Source organism: Cucurbita pepo, chromosome LG07, assembly GCF_002806865.2.
Source record: "Cucurbita pepo subsp. pepo cultivar mu-cu-16 chromosome LG07, ASM280686v2, whole genome shotgun sequence".
NCBI lineage: Eukaryota > Viridiplantae > Streptophyta > Magnoliopsida > Cucurbitales > Cucurbitaceae > Cucurbita > Cucurbita pepo.
The window spans coordinates 3144676-3166813 of NC_036644.1; the positions used below are offsets into that span (position 1 = coordinate 3144676).

At 35.2% G+C, this 22138-nt stretch overlaps 1 protein-coding gene across 1 annotated transcript in view; it reads left to right on the top strand.

Moving 5' to 3' along the window:
• Nucleotides 1–21902, top strand: part of LOC111798343 (isoleucine--tRNA ligase, cytoplasmic-like) — a 24899-nt gene extending 2997 nt beyond the window's left edge. The window contains exons 3-28 of the mRNA XM_023681421.1: nucleotides 362–427; nucleotides 3499–3642; nucleotides 4780–5003; nucleotides 5135–5300; nucleotides 6455–6568; nucleotides 7118–7215; nucleotides 7698–7776; nucleotides 8427–8585; nucleotides 9354–9443; nucleotides 15337–15470; nucleotides 15827–15986; nucleotides 16353–16436; nucleotides 16601–16813; nucleotides 17085–17210; nucleotides 17584–17721; nucleotides 18328–18431; nucleotides 18545–18608; nucleotides 18859–18947; nucleotides 19021–19162; nucleotides 19785–19848; nucleotides 19928–19995; nucleotides 20273–20395; nucleotides 20494–20559; nucleotides 21269–21380; nucleotides 21460–21551; nucleotides 21655–21902. Coding sequence (XP_023537189.1) covers nucleotides 362–427; nucleotides 3499–3642; nucleotides 4780–5003; nucleotides 5135–5300; nucleotides 6455–6568; nucleotides 7118–7215; nucleotides 7698–7776; nucleotides 8427–8585; nucleotides 9354–9443; nucleotides 15337–15470; nucleotides 15827–15986; nucleotides 16353–16436; nucleotides 16601–16813; nucleotides 17085–17210; nucleotides 17584–17721; nucleotides 18328–18431; nucleotides 18545–18608; nucleotides 18859–18947; nucleotides 19021–19162; nucleotides 19785–19848; nucleotides 19928–19995; nucleotides 20273–20395; nucleotides 20494–20559; nucleotides 21269–21380; nucleotides 21460–21551; nucleotides 21655–21759 — 3024 coding nt within the window. The 3' untranslated portion in view covers nucleotides 21760–21902. The remainder of the gene's footprint in view (nucleotides 1–361; nucleotides 428–3498; nucleotides 3643–4779; nucleotides 5004–5134; nucleotides 5301–6454; nucleotides 6569–7117; nucleotides 7216–7697; nucleotides 7777–8426; nucleotides 8586–9353; nucleotides 9444–15336; nucleotides 15471–15826; nucleotides 15987–16352; nucleotides 16437–16600; nucleotides 16814–17084; nucleotides 17211–17583; nucleotides 17722–18327; nucleotides 18432–18544; nucleotides 18609–18858; nucleotides 18948–19020; nucleotides 19163–19784; nucleotides 19849–19927; nucleotides 19996–20272; nucleotides 20396–20493; nucleotides 20560–21268; nucleotides 21381–21459; nucleotides 21552–21654) is intronic.
• Nucleotides 21903–22138: the final 236 nt, after the last annotated feature.

Below are 22138 nucleotides of genomic sequence, written 5' to 3' on the forward strand. Positions count from 1 at the left end.
AAAAAAAAAAAAAAAAAAAAAAAAAAAAAAAAAAAAAAAAAAAAAAAAAAAAAAAAAAAAAAAAAAAAAAAAAAAAAAAAAAAAAAAAAAAAAACAAAGCATAACGGCGCACACTTGTAGTAATTGCAGATGTTTATGCCTTTGTGTGTCTCTCTTTCTTGTTTTGCCATGTTTTGAGTAGTATTATTTATAGATATGATTTCCTGTTAAAGGTTCACATGATATTGGAGAATGTGTCTTTGTAAGTTTATTGGTTTTTAGAACTGTGTAAATATGTAACTAACTGCAATTACTTGAATTCAATTATTGGACACAAGTTCATTTATAAATTTGTTTTTGTTTTTGTTTTTGCTTTCTTTAGGTTATGCCGTATAGTACTGGTTGTAAGACACCACTTTCAAACTTCGAAGCTGGTCAGAGCTATAAGGTTTGGGGCTTTTTCTTCCATTGGAAATTTGTCCTTACAATACATATTAATTAGTTCTATTTTATTGATAGAAACCGTGGACATATATGTTTTAGTCGACCCTTTCTGGTATAATTTTCGATATGTAATGAATGAAATATTCGATAAATTTTTTTTGCTAGACAGAGAGGTCTTTTCTTTAAGAAATTGATAAACCATAATTAATCAATTGCACTTAAATCATGGGAAATGGATATCAGTTCGAAGAGTACTTAAATCACGTTGGAATAAATGAGAGATGACATTGAAGATGCAGTACTCTCCTTCTCTCAGTGAAACCTTGTTCTTGTCATCCCTCATCACTCCAATCTACCATCAACTGGAAATAAAACAATAAAGTATTATCAGGTTCTTTTGACAAAGAAAAAAATGGTGGATACATCAAGATCGTGGAAAAACACATTAGATGCTCCTATGAAGTTACAGTCGAACAAATCATTATCCTTTGAGTAGTTGACGTGTTGGAAGCTGATTCAGACCTCAGCTTTCAAAAGACTTTTGTATGACCTTTTAAAAGGAAAAGGGAAAAAACAACATGATTTCTCCATTAGTAGGACAAAAGGCCTTTACCTCTCATAATGTGTCATTTGTCGAGGCTCTGAAAAATGGTAAAAAACAGAGGAAAAATCGAAGTTTGAAGTTATGGGATGCTTGTGGTTAACAAAGAAGAATCAGACAGAAAAGATGTAAGGCATTTGAATAGGGAAGAAACCATAATTATTACACGAAGGGACATTCATAACAAATGGAGTAAGGTTCTTGAAACCCTCTAAGAATAGACTAAATTCTTTTTCATTATTAACGTCTTTTGACCTGACAAAGCCCTCCTTAAATGCCCTTTGATGGAGTGTGCTCGTATTCTTGTTACCAATAAAGGGCAAGTCACTTTTGGGCCTATTACAATTAGTTTGGAGCTTTGGAACCCCCTCATTCATGGTCGAATTAGTGTAGTCCCTTCTTATGGGAATTAGGTTAAATTACGAAACATCCCCTTGCACATATGGAGTGTGGAAACATTTAAAGCTGTGGGGAAACCTTTGAAGATTTCTTGGATGATTCTAGCTTGAATTCTTGCCTCATTCATCGCTTGGAGGTTGCAATAAAGGTTAAAGGTAACAAATGTGGCTTTATTTCTTTAAAGTTAGATTATTCTTGCCTCAAGCTTGCACTTCTGTAGTTGGTAAATGATTGTGGTCTTCTTCATGGCTCAAGCTTGCACTTCTGTAGTTGGTAAATGATTGATTGGAAACGAAGTCAGAGCCCATGGAGGCTTTTTTGCAGGAGGCATATGGAAACTTTTATAGGGAACGAAACGAGTCCTTGACAAATCCCTTGGATGTTTGGAGTTTAAGATGGCATCATGGAGGTCAAAATTTGGTACTCTACCACCTTGGGAACTATTCCTCAAATTGTTGCCGAATGTCAATTTCAAAAGACACTTCTAGTGGTTAGATCACATGATGTTGAGAAAATGGATTCCATGGCCCTCACAAGAAAAAATGGTCAGCCTAAAAGCGCCATTCCCAACCTTCCAAAGATGCAAAGATGCAAGAAAAGAATTTAAAGGCAAAAGCCCTAGTCCTCGGGATATGGGAAACCGATTGAGATTGAACTTCATTGGACGTCTCCTTGGTTTGTCTGAGTAGTAGAGATGAGGAAGACTTAGTAATCGAATTTCCTATGAGAGAAGACAATGATGACCCTCTGATGTGATTCTGTCATTGCTCTAGACAATATCGTTCCTTACTTATGATGATAGGCAATTCATTTAGTCGGTTAATTCAATACTACTGCCAATATAGAATCCTCAAAGGCTTTTTAGTTGGAAGGAATGATATTGAAGTTTCCCACCTCCAATATGTTGATGATATGATCTATTATCAGCACTAATGTTGAGAACAAGCTGGTGATTTTCTATGCTGATAGTTTTGGTTGCAAGATTGATGTTATGCCTTTCTCTTATATGGGCATCCCGGGGGACTTTTGGAAGAAGTCTTCTTGGGATCTGGTGCTTGAAAGTCTTACTACAAGAATAGAGAAATGAAGTATCCTGATGATTTCTAAGGGAGGTCGCCTCACCCTTGCTTGGTCAGTTATTGATAATCTTCTCCTGTAATTCTTTTCCATCCTCAAAGCTCCAAAGGGACTAATGAGATCGATAGGCTGGTTAGAAATTTGTTTTTGGATGGGGCACCTTTTGGTCTTCTATTAACTTGGTGAATTGGGGGAAAACTTCCTTCCCTTTGCGCTATGGAGGGCCTGGTATTGGTGCTTTTCACTAGAGTAATAATGCCTTGTTACTCAAGTAGTAGTTGAGATTTGCTCAAGAAAAAGGTGCTCTCTAGCATAGAGTTATTTCGAGTATTTACGGTGAAGAGCTAAATGGGAGGAATACTCTCAAGCCCATTGGCATTGTGAGACGTAAGCCATGGTTTGATATTGCCAGCAACTATTCCTTATTCTTCTGGCTTTTGACTTTCGTACTACGAAAGGAAATTTCACCTGTTTTTGGAAGGATAAATGGGTAGGAAGCTTTACTTTAAAGGAGAGATTTTTTAATATTTTCTCTCTTTGAAGTAGTATGCCACTATTTCTGATTGTTGGAACGTGGAAGCGCGATTGGGGCCTTGGCCTCAGAAAAGGCCTTTTCAAAGGGGAGATCAAAAATTGGATTGGCCTTCTTAATTCCATTGATGTGGTGCAACTGAGAGTTGGAGATGATAAGTGTGCAGTGATCTCTGGATTCAGAGGACAACTTCTCCACTAAGTCTGTTATTTTGAAGCTAACGAAAACAACCCCAAAAATTAGGTCCTCTCTTATTGATGAAATCTGACACTTCAAATACTATAGAAAGTGCGGTGATCTCTGGAGTCAAAAGGCAACTTCTCCTCTAAGTCTGTTTTTTGAATCTAACGAAAACAACCCCAAAAGTTAGGCTGCCTCTTCTTGGTGAAATTTGACACTTCAATTACTTGCATTATATTGATTTATCTGTCTTCCTTCTGATATTCAAGAGTTCTACCTTACACAGGATGTTCCTGATCCTGAAATAATGGTAACTTTTCCAGTACTTGAAGATCCCCACAATGCAGCTTTTGTGGCTTGGACAACAACTCCATGGACTCTTCCGAGTAATCTTGCCCTTTGTGTTAATGCAAATTTCATCTATGTGAAGGTCTGATGATGGAAATTTATTTTCAATAAATTACTTTTTGGTGGAGCATACTTTTATGTGGTTTAAATTCTCTTAACCAGATAAGCTTATTGTTTGCTGTTTGTTTTCAAGTTTATAATTTAACTTTGTCAAATCTTTCTGTGAAGTGCTTGCTGATGACTTCTGTTTTACTGCATCTTTGATCAATGATTCAGATGAGCTTTTAAATGTTGTTTTCTCTATTTCATCCTTGTGTATATTACTTGAGTAGTGATTATCTGAACTTTGTCAAATTCTTATATTACTACCTTTTCTCTCTTATTTTACTGAGTGAATGGCTAGCTCTTTGACTGGGGATCGTATCTTCCCCAACCATTAGGTTGGCTTTCCTTTCTTCCCTTCTGAATATATTAAGTTTATTTCTTATAAAAATTAATATTTGGAAACAAAAATAGGCATTTTGAAGGCTAAAGATTATCCTAATAGGAGCTTTTATATATAGTAGAGATTATAGATTGTAGATATTAGATCAAAGACCATTTAGTATATTTAAACTTTCCTATTTAAAATACAGTCGTAAACTTTTGAATCTATTGGTATTTTCAAAGGATTGGATTTGATATTTAAAATTTCTTTTTGAAACAGACGATAAGAATTGGACTTTTTTATGATACAAATGACAGAACATATAAAATGTTGAATGTTACATTTTCATGCACTTGATTACTATTTTGTATCATGATTTTCTTTACTTGTACTTCTTTACTTTGTGATGAATTTTTTGTTATTTCTTGTGCTGTTTATATAGTTATCATTGTATGTTCACTATATTTTCCATCCATCCTCTTAGCATCAAAATTCATGCTTCATGTTTGTAAATCAAGGGGTCTAAAGCCTTTGCTGATATCATTATCGTTGTATGTTGAATTGTAAAGGGCTAGGAATCCTTGAATGCACTTGCCACTTGAAGTGCTTCGATTTCTTTAATCTTACTAATATTCAATACATTATACTCCAACTCCATGTTACACACACGTATGTTTTTTTAATATATTGTGTGCCTTACTGCAAAAATGTGATTTTGCACATTGTGCCTGGGCTCTTAAGAACTATTTATTTATTAATAGATAATCTAATGTATTTGGAAAAAAATAACAGGTTCGCAATAAGGTGTCTGGAAAAGTTTTTGTTGTTGCTAAATCCCGATTATCAGCTCTACCTGTTGAGAAACAAAAAGTGAATGCACCAAATGGCCCAACTGATGTTTCTAAAAAGTCAAATCCTAAGACAAAAGGATCCTCAAATTCAAAGACAGAGAACTCAGTGGAGGATTCATTTGAGATATTGGAGGAAGTATTGGGAGCTTCTCTTGTGGGTAAAAAGTAAGCAATTTGATTAATATTAATGTGTTTCTAGATGATTTTAGCAAGACTGCTAAACTTTTGTCCTGCATGTTTATATAATAGTATCTATTATGGCGTTGAATAATATTAAATATACTAATTTTCTGCAGGTATGAGCCATTGTTTGATTACTTCAAAGAATTTTCTGACGTGGCATTTAGAGTTGTTGCGGATAGTTATGTTACTGATGATAGTGGTACGGGTATTGTTCATTGTGCTCCTGCATTTGGTGAAGATGATTATCGTGTTTGCATCGAGAACCAAGTAATCAATAAGGTTTGTGTTTCTAGATTCTTTTGTTTTTCATGAATGATTAACACATATTACTCCACATTACATGTTTGCTGATGACCAAGAAACATGATGATGTATTACTTTATGAATATTTTAGCAATTGTGAAGGTTAGTGATATGATATGAGGTGTATTTGTTCAGTGATTTGAGTACAGAACTTTGAAATAAAAAACAAGATATTCGACATGAAACAAAGTTGTATTCTATGTTTGCAATGTTCTTGTATATATATTTGATGATAGATTTAGATATTGGATCTAAATTTGAAAAATCGTTCAAGGTGTGTTTAGTAATATATTTATATACAATAAAGATATCGGTAGTTACCGACTTAACATTTAGATCTTTAAAATCTTAAATTCATGGTATATTATGTCATACATTTGATTTTATCAAAAAGTGAAATGAGTTTATCACTTGGAATAATATCTTTAATTTTTAGTCTTTTAAAATTTATTTAACTTTAAATTTAAAATATGAAGAACACATGAAACGTACAAATGTTGCAGATAGAAAATGAGTAGCCTTTCTTTTATAGAGGGAAAAAATACGAAGTAAAAGTGAGAGCCTTAATTTCATAGAGGGTAAAAATTTCTTAGCCTTTCTTCAATTATAATTTTTAAGTGACTTCTACATATATATAGTTTTTAAATGAGAAGCCTTATTTTCATAGAGGATAAAAATTAAAACCAAAACAGGAAGCAAAACAAAAGGCCGAAACTGAAGCCAGAAACATTACTAAAAAGGGTCCAAAGGATTTGGGTTGACACTATCAAAGCTTTAGTTCCAGAGATTTGGTTTGAGAAAAACCATGGATTTTCGAAGACAAGCTAAAGCTTGGATGGAACGATTCAACATCACTATTTTCAAAGCATCTCATTCGTGTTCTATCTCTGATTTGTATGCTACTTATTTATCTAGTGATATTTGTTTGAATTGGGAGGTGCTTATTTTTCCTTGGTAGATATTTAAGTTCAATTTTACTTATCTTTATTTTCATTCACTCCCTTTTTTTTTTCTTTTTTTTTTTCGAAAAAAGAATGCAAAACAGGGCTCCAATTGTTTCTGAGAATAAGTTACTCTATTTTTTCATTTCCTGTCTTACTTTTGCTTATGTTTTTGCCATTTGCTTCTAGGGTGAGAATCTGATTGTTGCTGTTGATGATGATGGTTGCTTTACGACAAAGATTACTGATTTTTCTGGACGTTATGTGAAGGATGCAGACAAGGATATAATTGAGGCTGTGAAGGTATGTTCTGACACACAATGTAGTATGTTCCAGTTGAATTTTTCGTGGAATATATATCGAATCATTACATGCTGAGATAAAATCCCAATATATTCCTACCATCCTATGTGACATGAAAACCCTTGCAAATAGGCAACTCTTTGAACTATTTTTAGAAGTGAATTTTTCAGAAGTGAGCTTGAATTCACAATATGACCTTGGTTCTTGTTTTCATCTTGAACTATATTTAGATCTAGAACACACTTTTCACTGATAAATGAAAAGATAGAAAAATGTATGGATCTTGAGCTTGTAAATTCAACTTATGATGAATCTTGAGATCTTGGAGTCTAGCTTGATTCCTTGGTTCATATTACTAGTCAAGGATAGTTTATAATAATATCCTATATAGCTTTGTCCTTTGGGATGTATCTACTTGACAATTATGTTTTCATTATGTAATTTTATATTTATGTTGATCATCTTGTTGCTTTTGGATTATGAGAAGTGAAAATAGAACTATTTGAAATATGAATCGTGCATTATTGGTCATAAATCTTTCTATTTCAGGCACAAGGGAGGCTTGTTAAATCGGGAAGCTTCACCCATTCTTATCCCTTCTGCTGGAGATCTGATACTCCCCTTATCTACAGGGCTGTCCCAAGCTGGCAAGTCCATTTATTTATCTATTTTGAAATCTGTTATATGCTTTTGTGTTTGGGATCGTGTCTGAATTTCTTTGGTGTTTTTGTTTTTGCGAACGTGTACATTTTGACTTTGCAACTATTTTCCTCCCACCCTCTGAATAAATGGAGAGGGCTGTTGGGTTTGGTTCACACTTTGAACATTTGTTTGGAAGATAATATTTCTAAAATGGCAAAGAAATTATGTATATCCGTTTTATAGCTTGTTCTTTAAGAAAATCAAAACCCTCATAATAATGACACTTTTATTGAGCACCAAGGGTTGCTATTGTTGAATTTAAATTCGGACTTGATTTAAGTGCTTATATTACTATTTTTGTTCTCTTTCTAGATGCATTTCACCTTTGTCCTATCTCATATTCATTCTTGAATGCCGACAAATGTTGTATGGCTTGTTTTTGTTTTCCTCAATTGTTACCATCCTAACCAACTAGACTTCTCTCTAGGTTTGTCCGAGTTGAGAAATTAAAGGAGAAATTACTTGAAAACAACGAGAAGACTTACTGGGTGCCCGACTTTGTGAAGGTTCTATTCGTTATGCAAAACTCTTCTGTTAAATATTTATATTTCAATTTTTTCTGGACAAGTATTTGTGGGTAAGGTTGGATGGGGTAGAGTTTTATGCATAGTGTAAAAAGTGTTAGTATGATATGAATCAAGATGCAAAAGATTGAAAGAAGTATCTCGTTGCCATGAAGAAATAACACCCGTGACATTCAGTATGTTTTTTATCTTTCAGATGGTTCTTTAACCACTCACGTGCACACACATACACCATCCCTCTTCTGTATAAGTATCTTTATGTAAATTTCTTTTTCATATCAATATATCTATGCTTATGAGAATGGCAACTATCATAAATAATTTTTCATGTTTAATGTACACTAAAGATTTGAATTTATGTACTCTTTTAAACTTAAAACTACAAACATTTTAGATGTTCAAGATTGAATCCTGGCATATACTTGTGCTGGAAGAACAAAGCGCTGATGTGAGAAAGAACTGTTTCATGGATCATGATATGTATTTTTTCTTCATCTTTATTTGTCAATGCCAAATTGCAGGAGAAAAGGAACAAGATCTCCAACCTACTTTGACTTCTATTATTTTCCTATCTCTTACTTGGTGTAAATCGAGTCCTCTTGTAATGTCTTTTATTCCTAAAAAAATTGCAGGAGAAAAGATTCCATAATTGGCTTGAGAATGCAAGAGATTGGGCTGTTAGTCGAAGTAGATTTTGGGGAACACCTCTCCCTGTCTGGGTTAGCGAGGATGGGGAGGAAATACTGGTCATGGATTCAATTGAGAAACTTGAGAAGCTTTCTGGTGCTAAGGTCTCATTCTTTATTTCCCACCTCTTTATTTTCGAATATAACTGCTCTGGATTGATTCATCTTTACAGTTAGTTTTGTTTATCTTTATCCAACTGTTTGCTACGTATGAAAATTTTTCTAGCATACCATAAGAACTTGATCTTTTTGAATTGATAGTTGGCTACTAGGTACTTCGAAAAGTGTAAAAATATGATCAATATAGGTTGGCTTTGTGGTCAAACTAATGGAAATAATAAATAGGTTAGAGGAAATTGGTTCAAGCCATTGTAGCCACCTACTTAGAATTTAATATCCTAAGTTTTCTTCGTGGTTGTCCCGTGAGAATAGTTGAGTGCATTCAACTTGGCCAAATTGAAAAAAGTTAAAAATATGATGTAAGATTATGATAGCTTCTAGAAAGTTCTAATAGTTTTGCTTTTTATTAGTTGACTGTTGTTAATATATGTAGTCTTGGAAGATTGGATTTGCACATCCTTTATGCACCATGTTCTTGCCCACTGGATTTGACTGTGATGCCTTACCTCCGGTATTAAACGAGTATATTTATGTAACTTAAAGAAGTCTCCACTGGTTTCCATGTCTGAGAACATGATTCCTACCATGGAGAACAAAATAAATTGACATCTTCTACCGCAAAATACCGCAAAAATGTTATTCAAATGGTTTGGAAACCCTCATGTAATCTTTTGAGCAGTTTCTTCTTGATCTTCTGGTTGGCACTTTGTGATTTTTTTTTTTTGCGGGCATCCTTTGTTTTCTATTTCTCAGGTATTTGATCTGCACAGGCACAAAATTGATCACATTACAATTCCTTCCCAAAGAGGTCCTGAATATGGTGTGCTTCGAAGAGTAGATGATGTAAGACCACGTAATCTTTTTTCCCTTAAATATTATTTTTCTGGTTGAGAAATCAATCAATACTGGCATTTCTTACTCTTCTTTTGGAACTATGCAAGTTAAGGTAATTATTTTGTTGCTTTTTACAGCTTAACTTTTTTTAAAAAAAGAAAAAAAAGAAACAAGACGTATATTAAGTCCTTCTGTTCACCCACAATTTTTTTTTTTACTCGAAAAGGAAGCTCTCCATGCACAACCACCAAAATTAAAGCCCTTTGCTAACTAACCAACGAAATAAATCGAGCCCTTGTAGCAACTACAGCAAATTCCTCATGCAAACCTATGATCGAAACAAATGCTCATTACCTAGAAGACAGCCTTAGAATGCTTGATTTCATGTTTCAAGTTCCAGCAAAACGCAGCCCTCGAGGGAAAAAAAAAAATCAGAAACCTGGTCGTCAAGCACCTCCTTAGGTATTCAAGCTAATGGTGATGATAGAAGTCCTCAAATTGGTAATCTGTTGTAAGATTCAATGGTTAGCATTTGAGTTAGTTCAGCAGTTCGTTATCCAATTAGGGAGGGTACTTATAACTTGTAAATGGAGAAAAGGGTAGACAACTGTTAGTGAGTATTAGGAAGAAACCTAAATGATGCAATGGTCACTTTAGTTAATTAATTGTTAGTTAGGAGCTTGGTGTAAAGTAGCCATTGGTATCCTACACTACCCATAGCTTTATTAACCCACAGGTTTGTCAAACGTAGATATTTAGGAGCTTGGTCTGAAGTAGCCATTTGTACTTTTTCCTTGGATGTAAACTAACTCATTCATTAATAAGATTGCTTCTCAGTTGATTTTCACCAAGATTTGTATGAAGTAACCTCCTTGTAAAGGAGCTTGTTGGCGAACAAAAATTAATTTCCCACTTGGTGTGGTTCATCCCGGCTTAGAATCCATCTTCCCACCTGAAATTATGTCTTCAAGAATGTCCACTCTTGCTGTTGGTGGAACATTCAGTTGAAGGAATTCACGAAAACTTGGGCGAATGTAACAAATCATGGAAATATTGCAAAGCAACTAGACCAACTCCACCCTAAACCATCCGAATGCCCAGCAAGAACAAAGAAGTTTTAAATAAATGGCCAAGTCGCAAATCGAGCAGGATTATATTTCTTGGGGAGGAATTCTGCATCGAGACTAAAGCCAGAAACATTACTAAAAAAAGGATTTGGGTTGACACTATCAAAGCTTTAGTTTCAGAGATTTTGCTTGAGAAAAACCAAGGATTTTCGAAGACAAGTCTAAAGCTTGGATGGAACGATTCAACATCACTATTTTCAAAGCATCTCATTCGTGTTCTATCTCTGATTTGTACGCTAATTATTTATCTAGTGATATTTGTTTGAGTTGGGAGGTGCTTATTTTTCCTTGGTAGATATTTAAGTTCAATTTTACTTATCTTTATTTTCATTCACTCCCTTTTTTTTTCAAAAAACAAATGCAAAACAGGGCTCCAATTGTTTCTGAGGATAAGTTACTCTATTTTTTCATTTCCTGTCTTGCTTTTGCTTATGTTTTTGCCATTTGCTTATAGGGTGAGAATCTGATTGTTGCTGTTGATGATGATGGTTGCTTTACGACAAAGATTACTGATTTTTCTGGACGTTATGTGAAGGATGCAGACAAGGATATAATTGAAGCTGTGAAGGTATGTTCTGACACACAACGTAGTATGTTCCAGTTGAATTTTTCATGGAATGTATATCGAATCATTACATGCTGAGATAAAATCCCAATATATTCCTACCATCCTATGTGATATAAAAACCCTTGCAAATTGGCAACTCTTTGATGCAATCATGATACGCTTGGGGCATTCAGAAGTGAGCTTGAATTCACTATATGACCTTGGTTCTTGTTTTCATCTTGAGCTATTTTTAGATCTAGAACACTCTTTTCACTGATAAATGAAACGATTGAAAAATGTATGGATCTTGAGCTTGTAAATTCAACTTATGATGAATCTTGAGATCTTGGAGACTAGCTTGATTCCTTGGTTCATATTACTAGTCAAGGATAGTTTATAATAATATCCTATATAGCTTTGTCCTTTGGGATGCATCTACTTGACAATTATGTTTTCATTATGTAATTTTAGATTTATGTTGATCTTCTTGTTGCTTTTGGATTATGAGAAGTGAAAATGAGAGGAAAATAGAACTATTTGAAATATGAATATGTTGGGACCTGGTAAAATTATTAATCATTTCATATTGAATCGTGCATTATTGGTCATAAATCTTTCTATTTCAGGCACAAGGGAGGCTTGTTAAATCGGGAAGCTTCACCCATTCTTATCCCTTCTGCTGGAGATCTGATACTCCCCTTATCTACAGGGCTGTCCCAAGCTGGCAAGTCCATTTATTTATCTATTTTGAAATCTGTTATATGCTTTTGTGTTTGGGTCCATATCTGAATTTCGTTGGTGTTTTTGCGCACGTGTACATTTTGACTTTGCAACTGTTTTCCTCCCACACTCTGAATAAATGAAGAGGGCTGTTGTGTTTGGTTCACACTTTGAACAGTTGTTTGGAAGATAATATTTCTAAAATGGAAAAGAAATTTGGATATCCGTTTTATAGCTTGTTCTTTAAAAAAATCAAAACCGTCATAATAACGACACTTTTATTGAGCACCAAGGGTTGCTATTGTTGAATTTAAATTCGGACTTGATTTAAGTGCTTATATTACTATTTGTTTTTTCTCTTTCTAGATGCATTTCACCTTTGTCCTATCTAATATTCATTCTTGAATGCTGACAAATGTTGTACGGCTTGTTCTCGTTTTCCTCTACAATTTTGTATGGCTTGTTTTTGTTTTCCTCAATTGTTACCATCCTAACCAACTAGACTTCTCTCTAGGTTTGTCCGAGTTGAGAAATTAAAGGAGAAATTACTTGAAAACAACGAGAAGACTTACTGGGTGCCCGACTTTGTGAAGGTTCTATTCATTATGCAAAACTCTTCTGTTAAATATTTATATTTCAATTTTTCTGGCAAGTATTTGTGGGTAAAGGTTGGATGAGGTAGAGTTTTATGCATAGTGTAAAGTGTTAGTATGATATGAATCAAGATGCAAAAGATTGAAATAAGTATCTCGTTGCCATGAAGAAATAACACCCTTGAAATAAGTACTCTTTTAAACTTAAAACTACAAACATTTTAGATGTTCAAGATTGAATCCTAGCATATACTTGTGTTGGAAGAACAAAGCGCTGATGTGAGAAAGAACTGTTTCATGGATCATGGATGTATTTTTTCTTCATCTTTATTTGTCAATGCCAAATTGCAGGAGAAAAGGAACAAGATTTCCAACCTATTTTCAGTTCTATTATTTTCCTATCTCTTGGTGTAAATTGGTCCTCTTGTAATGTCTTTTTTTCATTAAAAAAAATTGCAGGAGAAAAGATTCCATAATTGGCTTGAGAATGCAAGAGATTGGGCTGTTAGTCGAAGTAGATTTTGGGGAACACCTCTCCCTGTCTGGGTTAGCGAGGATGGGGAGGAAATACTGGTCATGGATTCAATTGAGAAACTTGAGAAGCTTTCTGGTGCTAAGGTCTCATTCTTTATTTCCCACCTTTTTATTTGCGAATATAACTGCTCTGGATTGAGTCATCTTTACAGTTAGTTTTATTTATCTTTATCAAACTGTTTGCTACTATGAAAATTTTTCTAGCATACCATAAGAACTTGATCTTTTTGAATTGCTAGTTGGTTACTAGGTACTTCGAAAAGTTGAAAAATATGATCAATATAGGTTGGCTTTGTGGTTAAACTAATGGAAATAATAAAGAGGTTAGAGGAAATTGGTTCAAGCCATTGTAGCCACCTACTTAGAATTTAATATCCTAAGAGTTCTCTTCGCGGTTGTCCCATGAGAATAGTTGAGTGCATGCAACTTGGCCATATTGAAAAAAGTTAAAAATATGATGTAAGATTATGATAGCTTCTAGAAAGTCTAATAGTTTTGTTTTTTATTAGTTGACTGTTGTTAATAAATGTAGTCTTGGAAGATTGGATTTTCACATCCTTTATGCATCATGTTCTTGCCCACTGGATTTGACTGTGTTGGCTTACCTACGGTTTTAAATGAGTATACTTATGTAACCTAAAGAAGTCTCCACTGGTTTCCATGTCTGAGGACATGATTCCTACCATGGAGAACAAAATAAATTGACATCTTCTACCGCAAAATACCGCAAAAATGTTATTCTAATGGTTTGGAAACCCTCATGTAATCTTTTGAGAAGTTTCTTCTTGATCTTCTGGTTGGCACTTTGTGATTTTTTTTTTGCGGGCATCCTTTGTTTTCTATTGTTCAGGTATTTGATCTGCACAGGCACAAGATTGATCACATTACAATTCCTTCCAAAAGAGGTCCTGAATATGGTGTGCTTCGAAGGGTAGATGATGTAAGACCACATAATCTTGTTTTTTTTCCCTTAAATATTATTTTTCTGGTTTAGAAATCAATCAATACTGGCATTTCATACTCTTTTTTTGGAACTATGAAAGTTAAGGTAATTATTTTGTTGCCTTTTACAGCTTAACTTTTTTTTTTTCAAATAAGAAACAAGACGTATATTATGAACAAACCCAAACAAGACGTATATTAACTCCTTTTGTTCACCCACAAATTTTTTTTTACTCAAAAAGGAAGCTCTCCGTGCACAACCACCGAAATTAAAGCCTTTTGCTCACCACCAAGGAAATAAATTGAGCCCTGGTAGCAACTACAGCAAATTCCTCGTGGAAACCTATGATCGAAATAAATGCTCATTACCTAGAAGACAGCCTTAGAATGCTTGATTTCATGTTTCAAGTTCCAGCAAAACGCAGCCCTCAATGGAAGAAAATCAGAAAGCTGGTCTTCAAGCACCTCCTTAGGTATATAAGCTAATGGTGATGATAAAAGTACTCAAATCGGTGATCTGTTGTAAGATTCAATGGTTAGCATTTGAGTTAGTTCAACAGTTCGTTATCCAATTAGGGAGGGTACTTATAACTTGTAAACGGAGAAAAGGGTAGACAACTGTTAGTGAGTATTAGGGAGAAGCCTAAATGATGAAATAGTCACTTTAGTTAATTAATGGTTAGTTAGGAGCTTGGTCTAAAGTAGCCATTGGTATCCTAAACTAGCCGTTAGCTTTATTAACCCACAGGTTGGTTAAACGTAGATATTTAGGAGCTTGGTCTAAAGTAGCCATTTGTACTTGTTCCTTGGATGTAAACAGACTCATTAATAAGATTGCTTCTCAGTTGATTTTCACCAAGATTTGTATGAAGCAACCTCCTTGTAAAGGAGCTTGTTGGCGAACAAAAATTCATTTCCCACTTGGTGTGGTTCATCCCGGCTTAGAATCCATCTTCCCACCTGAAATTATGTCTTCAAGAATGTCCACTCTTGCTGTTGGTGGAACATTCAGTTGAAGGAATTCACGAAAACTTGGGCGAATGTAACAAATCATGGAAATATTGCAAGGCAACTAGACCAACTCCACCCTAAACCATCCGAATGCCCAGCAAGAACAAAGAAGTTTTAAATAAATGGCAAAGTCACAAATCGAGCAGGATTATATTTCTTGGGGAGGAATTCTGCAGAGACGTTTTTTGGATAATGGGGTTTGGTTACGTTTAAAATTTTAAACATTCCTCCTCTCTCCTTTTTTATTTTCTGGAAGGTGCAACTGCGGGTTGGTATGGGTTTATGTTTTATTAAAGGATTTATTTGCGTAAGTTTCTGTAGTTTTCCTCTCTGAACCACATTTTCTACTTATATATTTCATTATGAAGTTTTATTTTCATATAGTGTTTATACTTATGATATTTTTTGTTCCGTTATCTTTACTGCAGGTGTTTGATTGTTGGTTTGAGAGTGGATCTATGCCATATGCTTATATTCATTATCCATTTGAAAACGTTGAGCTTTTTGAGAAGAACTTTCCTGGGCACTTTGTGGCAGAGGGACTCGATCAAACTCGTGGATGGTAAGTTTCATGTTATTTGTCTCTTTTACCATATCACATTTCCAAAATATGAATGTGTCAAGTTGTACGATTGTTCTCCCGTGGTTTTGAGTTGTAAATCATTAATTTGAATTTATTTCGTGGCGGAACTTTCAAAGAGTGATATGTTGATTTATTTCCTTTGATTGTATTCTGATTAGAGTGGTTTGGTGCTTTTTAAAAAGATTTTTTTAATAAGTTTTTGGTTTTTCTTTGCCAATTGCCCACAATGAGTTATGGAACACACTCCGCCTCGCGTACATGCACACACAATTTGGTTTTACATTCGTGGATCCTTAGGCTTCTCACTCTCTATTATTTTCTCTATACTTCTGCAGGTTCTACACTCTCATGGTTCTGTCTACTGCTTTATTTGGGAAACCAGCATTTAGGAACCTTATTTGTAATGGCCTTGTCCTTGCTGAGGATGGAAAGAAGATGAGTAAAAGGTTGAAAAATTACCCTTCACCAATGGAAATCGTAAATGATTATGGAGCTGTAAGTTCTGTATTATATCTGTGTTCCTTACTTGTCTTGTATTTCTCAGACTTCACTTTTCATCATTCTGTAAGCATTGAAACCATCAAGAGTGGTGTAAATGTACAAACTCTCTTAAAGACTATTGTCTCACAATCCTCATTGGTAGGTGGAGAAGTTTTTTGTAATCCACCTAGGGTGGTTGGAAGGCTCTTTCTTCCTTTTTGGTACAACTTCATTCAGTGAATGAATTTTTGTTTCTTCTTCTTTGACGTCTACAAGGGAAAAAAAAAAAAGAAAGCTCCAAGAGTGTCATTGAATTTTCCTTTTGACTACTTGTGGTTGTAATTTTATGAAGGTTTCTTCCCTTTTTTCTTTTTTTTTCAGGATGCTCTGAGATTATATCTTATAAATTCTCCAGTTGTACGTGCCGAGACTTTACGATTCAAGAAGGAAGGTGTTTTTGGTGTTGTAAGTGTCTTTATTGATGTTTACGTTTAAGATTTTTCTCGGTGCACCACTTCGGTCCTATATTGTCATTAACTTCGGTGTTACTTCATGGAATGCTTTACGGAGACCAGTTTCCTACTCACCCCCCTCCCCCTCTTTTTTAACTGCTTCTTTACAATCCTCAGGTCAGGGACGTTTTCCTGCCATGGTACAATGCATATAGATTCCTTGTCCAGAATGCCAAGAGGCTTGAGATTGAAGGGCTTGCACAATTTTCTCCCCTGGATCAAGCCACCCTTCAAAAGTCATTCAATGTGCTTGACCAATGGATAAACTCTGCCACCCAGAGTTTAGTATATTTTGTCAGGAAAGAAATGGATGCCTACCGACTCTACACGGTTAGCCACCTTTAATTGATAGATATGGCTACCGACTTCTTTTGGATTTGACTAATAAGTAATATTTGATTTATACTTAGTAATTGGTGTAACTTCTAAAATTGAGCCTATGCCTAATGCCTCCTCAAGGACTTATTTTAGATTTCTGTAGGCAGTCTTGTCAATTTTTTTCGTTTTTTTGTTCCTTTTTAATTGAAGTTTTACATTTGGAACTTGCTTTTTTTTTTTTTTTTAAACACTTTTCATCATTAATTGCGCAATGATACTACAGGTAGTTCCGTATCTCTTAAAGTTCCTTGACAACCTTACAAATATCTATGTGAGGTTCAACCGCAAGAGACTAAAAGGCCGTACTGGGGAAGAAGACTGCCGGATAGCTCTTTCTACTCTGTACCATGTATGGGACATATTTTTCCTATATTTAGATAAATGATTGTCCAAGTCTGCATATGTAGTTTCTGATTCTCTGTTATGTTTTTTTCATTGCTATTGGTATCTCTGTAAATTAATATGAAATACTGTACATGACATGCTAGTTTTAGTTTAGAAAACGAACATGGCATTTTCGTAGCTGCTCATGTGCTGCAAGTTTGATAAGATGTAGTTTAATGTAGTTTTTTTGTTTAACACGAATTAATGTTGAAACATACATTTTTTTTAATGAAATATTATATTATCTTGTTTTTTGTTTTTATTTTTTGTAACTCTGTTATTTCCTTGTTGATTCTAGTTTCTATTCATTCTTAACACCCAATATATTGTGTCTTCAGGTCCTTCTAACATCTTGTAAGGTCATGGCTCCATTTACACCGTTTTTCACTGAAGTTTTATATCAAAACTTGCGCAAAGTTTCAGATGGGTCTGAGGAAAGCATTCATTATTGCTCTTATCCTCAAGAAGGAGGAAAGGTATTGATTATCAGTGAACTTATATGCAATATTACTAGTAATTTAATTTCTGGATATTATTTCCTGAGTGGCTAGGTTTAACAGGGCCCTTCTCTTATATAGAGGGGATTGGGCAAGGAAAAGGATCATCCATCCAATGTAGGTAAATATTATGGAGATAATAAGATCATCCACAATTAAAAGACGACTCACTTTCAGCCTATTTCTGCATACCAATTGCCCCATCTCCTGACCTCCAATTGGAATACTTGAGAGGAAGGGGGACTGTATCTAATTTCTGATGTCAAAGAATTGAGAAGCATTTTTGTACCCCTGGGTTCCTGTCATATTTCAAAGGATTGTATTGTTCGTACACTGAATGACAAAACATTACGAAACCTGTTAGAAGTTGATCGACATTAAGCTCTTTACTCGTGCTTCAGAAATCATAAACAAAAAAAAGTGTTCGTGCCTTTTGTTTTTCTTTCTAATGTATAAAAAGAACAGCATCGACACCTACCTTGATTTGAACATAAATTCTCATGAATGCATATTTTTTCGAACTGCATCCAATTTTATTTCTTATTCCTGTTTTTCACTATTTGATATTCTTCATTGAATGCTTAGAGAGGTGAAAGAATCGAAGAAAGCGTTACGAGGATGATGACAATTATTGATCTTGCTCGCAACATTCGGGAGCGTCATAACAAACCTCTTAAAACACCTTTGAGGTTTGCGTTCACTTTCCCGAATTTCTATTATCTACTATGTATATACTTCTGCTTCTCGCTGATTTTTTTCTATATCCTCTTCTTTGCCATTTCTGATTCTCTAATCTCATCAGAGAAATGATAGTGGTTCATCCTGATAAAGATTTTCTTGATGACATAGCCGGAAAGCTAAGAGAGGTATCTATATCTTTTCTTTGATTTGGCATTCTTATTTTTTATGGGGGTCGAATCTTATAACATAAATATACTATAATCCATTTTGTAAGGGTGTTAATTAAGTTTATTATCACAATGAACTTGGAATGTCTAGTTTCTCNTTTTTTTTTTTTCTCTGTTTCTGCTTTTTTCTTACTTTTTTACGCTTAAATTTATCTTTTTGTTCCTTAACTAATTGTTTATGGTTTATCTGTACCTAATTGTTCTGCAGTACGTTCTTGAGGAATTAAATATAAGATCTCTTATCCCATGCAATGATACATTGAAGTATGCATCTCTCCGTGCTGAGCCAGACTTTAGGTACTGAAAATTCCTCCTTTTGAAGTGATTATTTCCTCTGTCCAGATGTTTGAACATGATTGTTCTATTCTAGTTTATTGGGAAAGCGTCTTGGAAAAGCTATGGGAGTTGTGGCAAAGGAAGTGAAAGCAATGTCACAGGAAGATATCTTGGCTTTTGAGAAAGTGGGAAATGTCACAATTGCTACCCATTGTTTAAGGTTATCTGAGATAAAGGTATCATTTTCACTTTCAAAATGTACTATGATCTCTGATTGAGTAGCACAAGTGTTCATGAGGTCTAATTACAGGGTTGTTTATATGTATGTGTATGTTGAGATACATATATTTTTGGTATCCCTTGTCCTATATAGCCATCTAATATTAGGTGTCTGTTAATTGAGCTTCTTGGAAGTGGTACTTCTATTACCTATGCATACCTCGATCATATTATTGAGAAAGAGTGATGTTTGGTTGGGGAGGAGAACAAAACACCCTTTATAAGGGTGTGGAAAGCTTCCCCTAGCAGACGCGTTTTAAAGTCTCGAGGGGAAGTCCGAAAGGGAAAGTCTAAAGAGGACAATATCTGCTAGCGGTGGGCCTGGGTCGTTACAGGTGGGCTCTAGACCCATGGTGTATGAAGAATTTAGTTTGTTAAGCAACCTTGTTATTGCTGATATATCTTACTTCCTTTGTGCTATCTTGGGGGAAATTGAGGTGTCATGGTGTAGTTGGTTATCATGTTGGTCTGTGCTCTTGGGGGCGGGCCATCTTTTTCGACCATTATTTTTTTATTTTGAAGAACTATTTAGATTCTACTCATTACTAACTTACCCTGGAATTCACCGTTAATCTTAAGGTTGTCCGGGATTTCAGACGACCCGATGGTATGACAGATAAGGAAATAGATGCATCTGGAGATGGTGAGAAATTTTAACAAATCAATGTTATTTAACCATCTAAGGGTCTTAAATCTCACTTTTTTCTTGTACTTCATTTTAGGTGATGTACTTGTGATTTTGGATTTACGTCCAGACGAGTCTCTATTTGAGGCCGGTGTCGCTCGTGAGGTATCTTGCACGTTCCTTGCTTTTGATCTCTATATATGATTTTTAATCTCCCTTGAGTTCGTGTCGGTGACTTAGCACCCCATGGTTTTACTCGCGAGTTCTTCGAATGAATTTATATTTTCTATTTAGAGAAAGTTGGACGTTGTAGTCGGCATCCTTTGTCGAATTGTTAGCCAAATGCTATTCGTTGATACATTTTGTTATGGCAGTGTGGTATCGGTAGCGAAATTTCGTAAGAATTCTGTTATATCCTAACTAACTAGTTATCCATTTTTAGATTGTTAATAGAATCCAGAAGTTGAGGAAGAAAGCTGCCCTTGAACCTACTGACACAGTCGAGGTGTATTTTCAATCACTAGATGATGATATTTCAGTAGCCGAGCGAGTGCTACGTGCACAGGTCAGTAGCAAGCTGCCTATTTTTGAACCTACAATCTTAGCTACTTTACATCTTAAACGTCCTCGGTCCATGACTCAATGAACTGCATTCGTTCGTAGGAACTATACATAAGTGAGGCGATCGGTTCCCCCCTGCTTCCGTCTGCTGTGTTGCCTTCATATGCTGTAAGTTGCATCTTATAGTGAATGATATTAATATTGGCGTTATTCCTTATCTTGATTTGATATTATAAAATATTCAATAGTTTAAACGTGTTGTAAATTAAAAACCTTCGAGTTTGTCAATAACATTAGTCAATGAGTTGCATTAGAAAAGAAGTTTGTTACGGTCTAAGCCCACCGCTAACAGATATTGTCCGTTTTGGCCTGTTACGTATTATTGTCAGCCTCACAATTTTAAAACGTGTATGCTAAGGAGAGGTTTTCACACCCTTGTAAGGAATGCGTTGTTCCCCTCTACAACCAATTTGGGATCTCACAATCCACCCCTTTTGGGGGGCCAGCGTCCTAACTAGCACACCATCCGGCGGTGTCTGGCTTTGATACCATTTGTAACGGCCCCAAGCCACCGCTAGAAGGTATTGTTCGTTTTGGCCTGTTACGTATCGCTGTCAGCCTCATAGTTTTAAAACGCGTTTGCTAGTGAGAAGTTTTCATACCCTTATAAGGAATGTTTCGTTCTCCTCTCCAACCGACGTGGGATCTCACAAGAACCAAACATAGGCTATAATCATTTTTCAGTAGCTCAAATACATTAAAATGATCCACCGAGTTTTCATCTGTTTATCATATTCAATCTATCCATGGTTGCTGAAGAAATGTTGCGTCTAAATCATATTGACGATATGAGTTTATGGTTTTTCGAAATTTGCAGGTCACACTTGCTGAAGAAAGTTTCCACAACGTAGCCGGGATTTCGTTTTCGATTATCTTGGCCAGACCAGTACCAGTGTTCAATTCAGATTCTATAACTGCTTTATATGAAGGTATATAGTATCTCTTGCTCTCTCGCTCTCCTTTCCCTCGTTCTCTCTCTCTTTCTTATGCTCGTGAGAACGGTTTTAGGTAACGAGAAATCAGCCCGAGCACTTGAAGTTTACTTGTTATCAAGAGATCTCTCCAACTTGAAGTCGGAGTTCTCCTCTGGAAATGGCAAGGTTTGTTTTAATTTGGCCGGGCCTAAAAGCTTAATGTTCCTCTTATTTATGCCAACTTTTTACTGAGTGTATTAAACTGTTGAGCTTGTTTTGGGTGAAACAGATTAGGGTGGATTTCATCGATGGCCAGCCGGGTGTGGAGGTGGTATTGGGGGAGCATGTTTTCTTGACGGCCGGTGACCAGTTTTTGAAGGCCAAATCTTCTTAGAACTCAATTTTGTATATCTCCTAGTCATTACTTTGATTTATTTTTCTTTTATTATTATTGTTGGAGGATGAAAATCCCACCTCGACTAATTTAGTGAATAATCAAGGAATACTCCCTCCATTGGTATGAGGTCTTTTGGAGAAGCCCAAATCAAAGCCATGAGAGCACGCTCAAAGTGAACAATATCATACCATTATGGAGAGTCGTGTTTGTCTAACAGTTGTTACTACATGGAAAAGAATTAAATCCCCCAACGTGAGAGCCCACAATTTTGTATTTTTTTAGCTTTGGAAATATCAAAGAGAATTGTACTAACTTTTTTTTCTCCTAAATTAAAGTAATTAATTTGGAAGTCAAGGTCTACTACAGATTGTCCTGG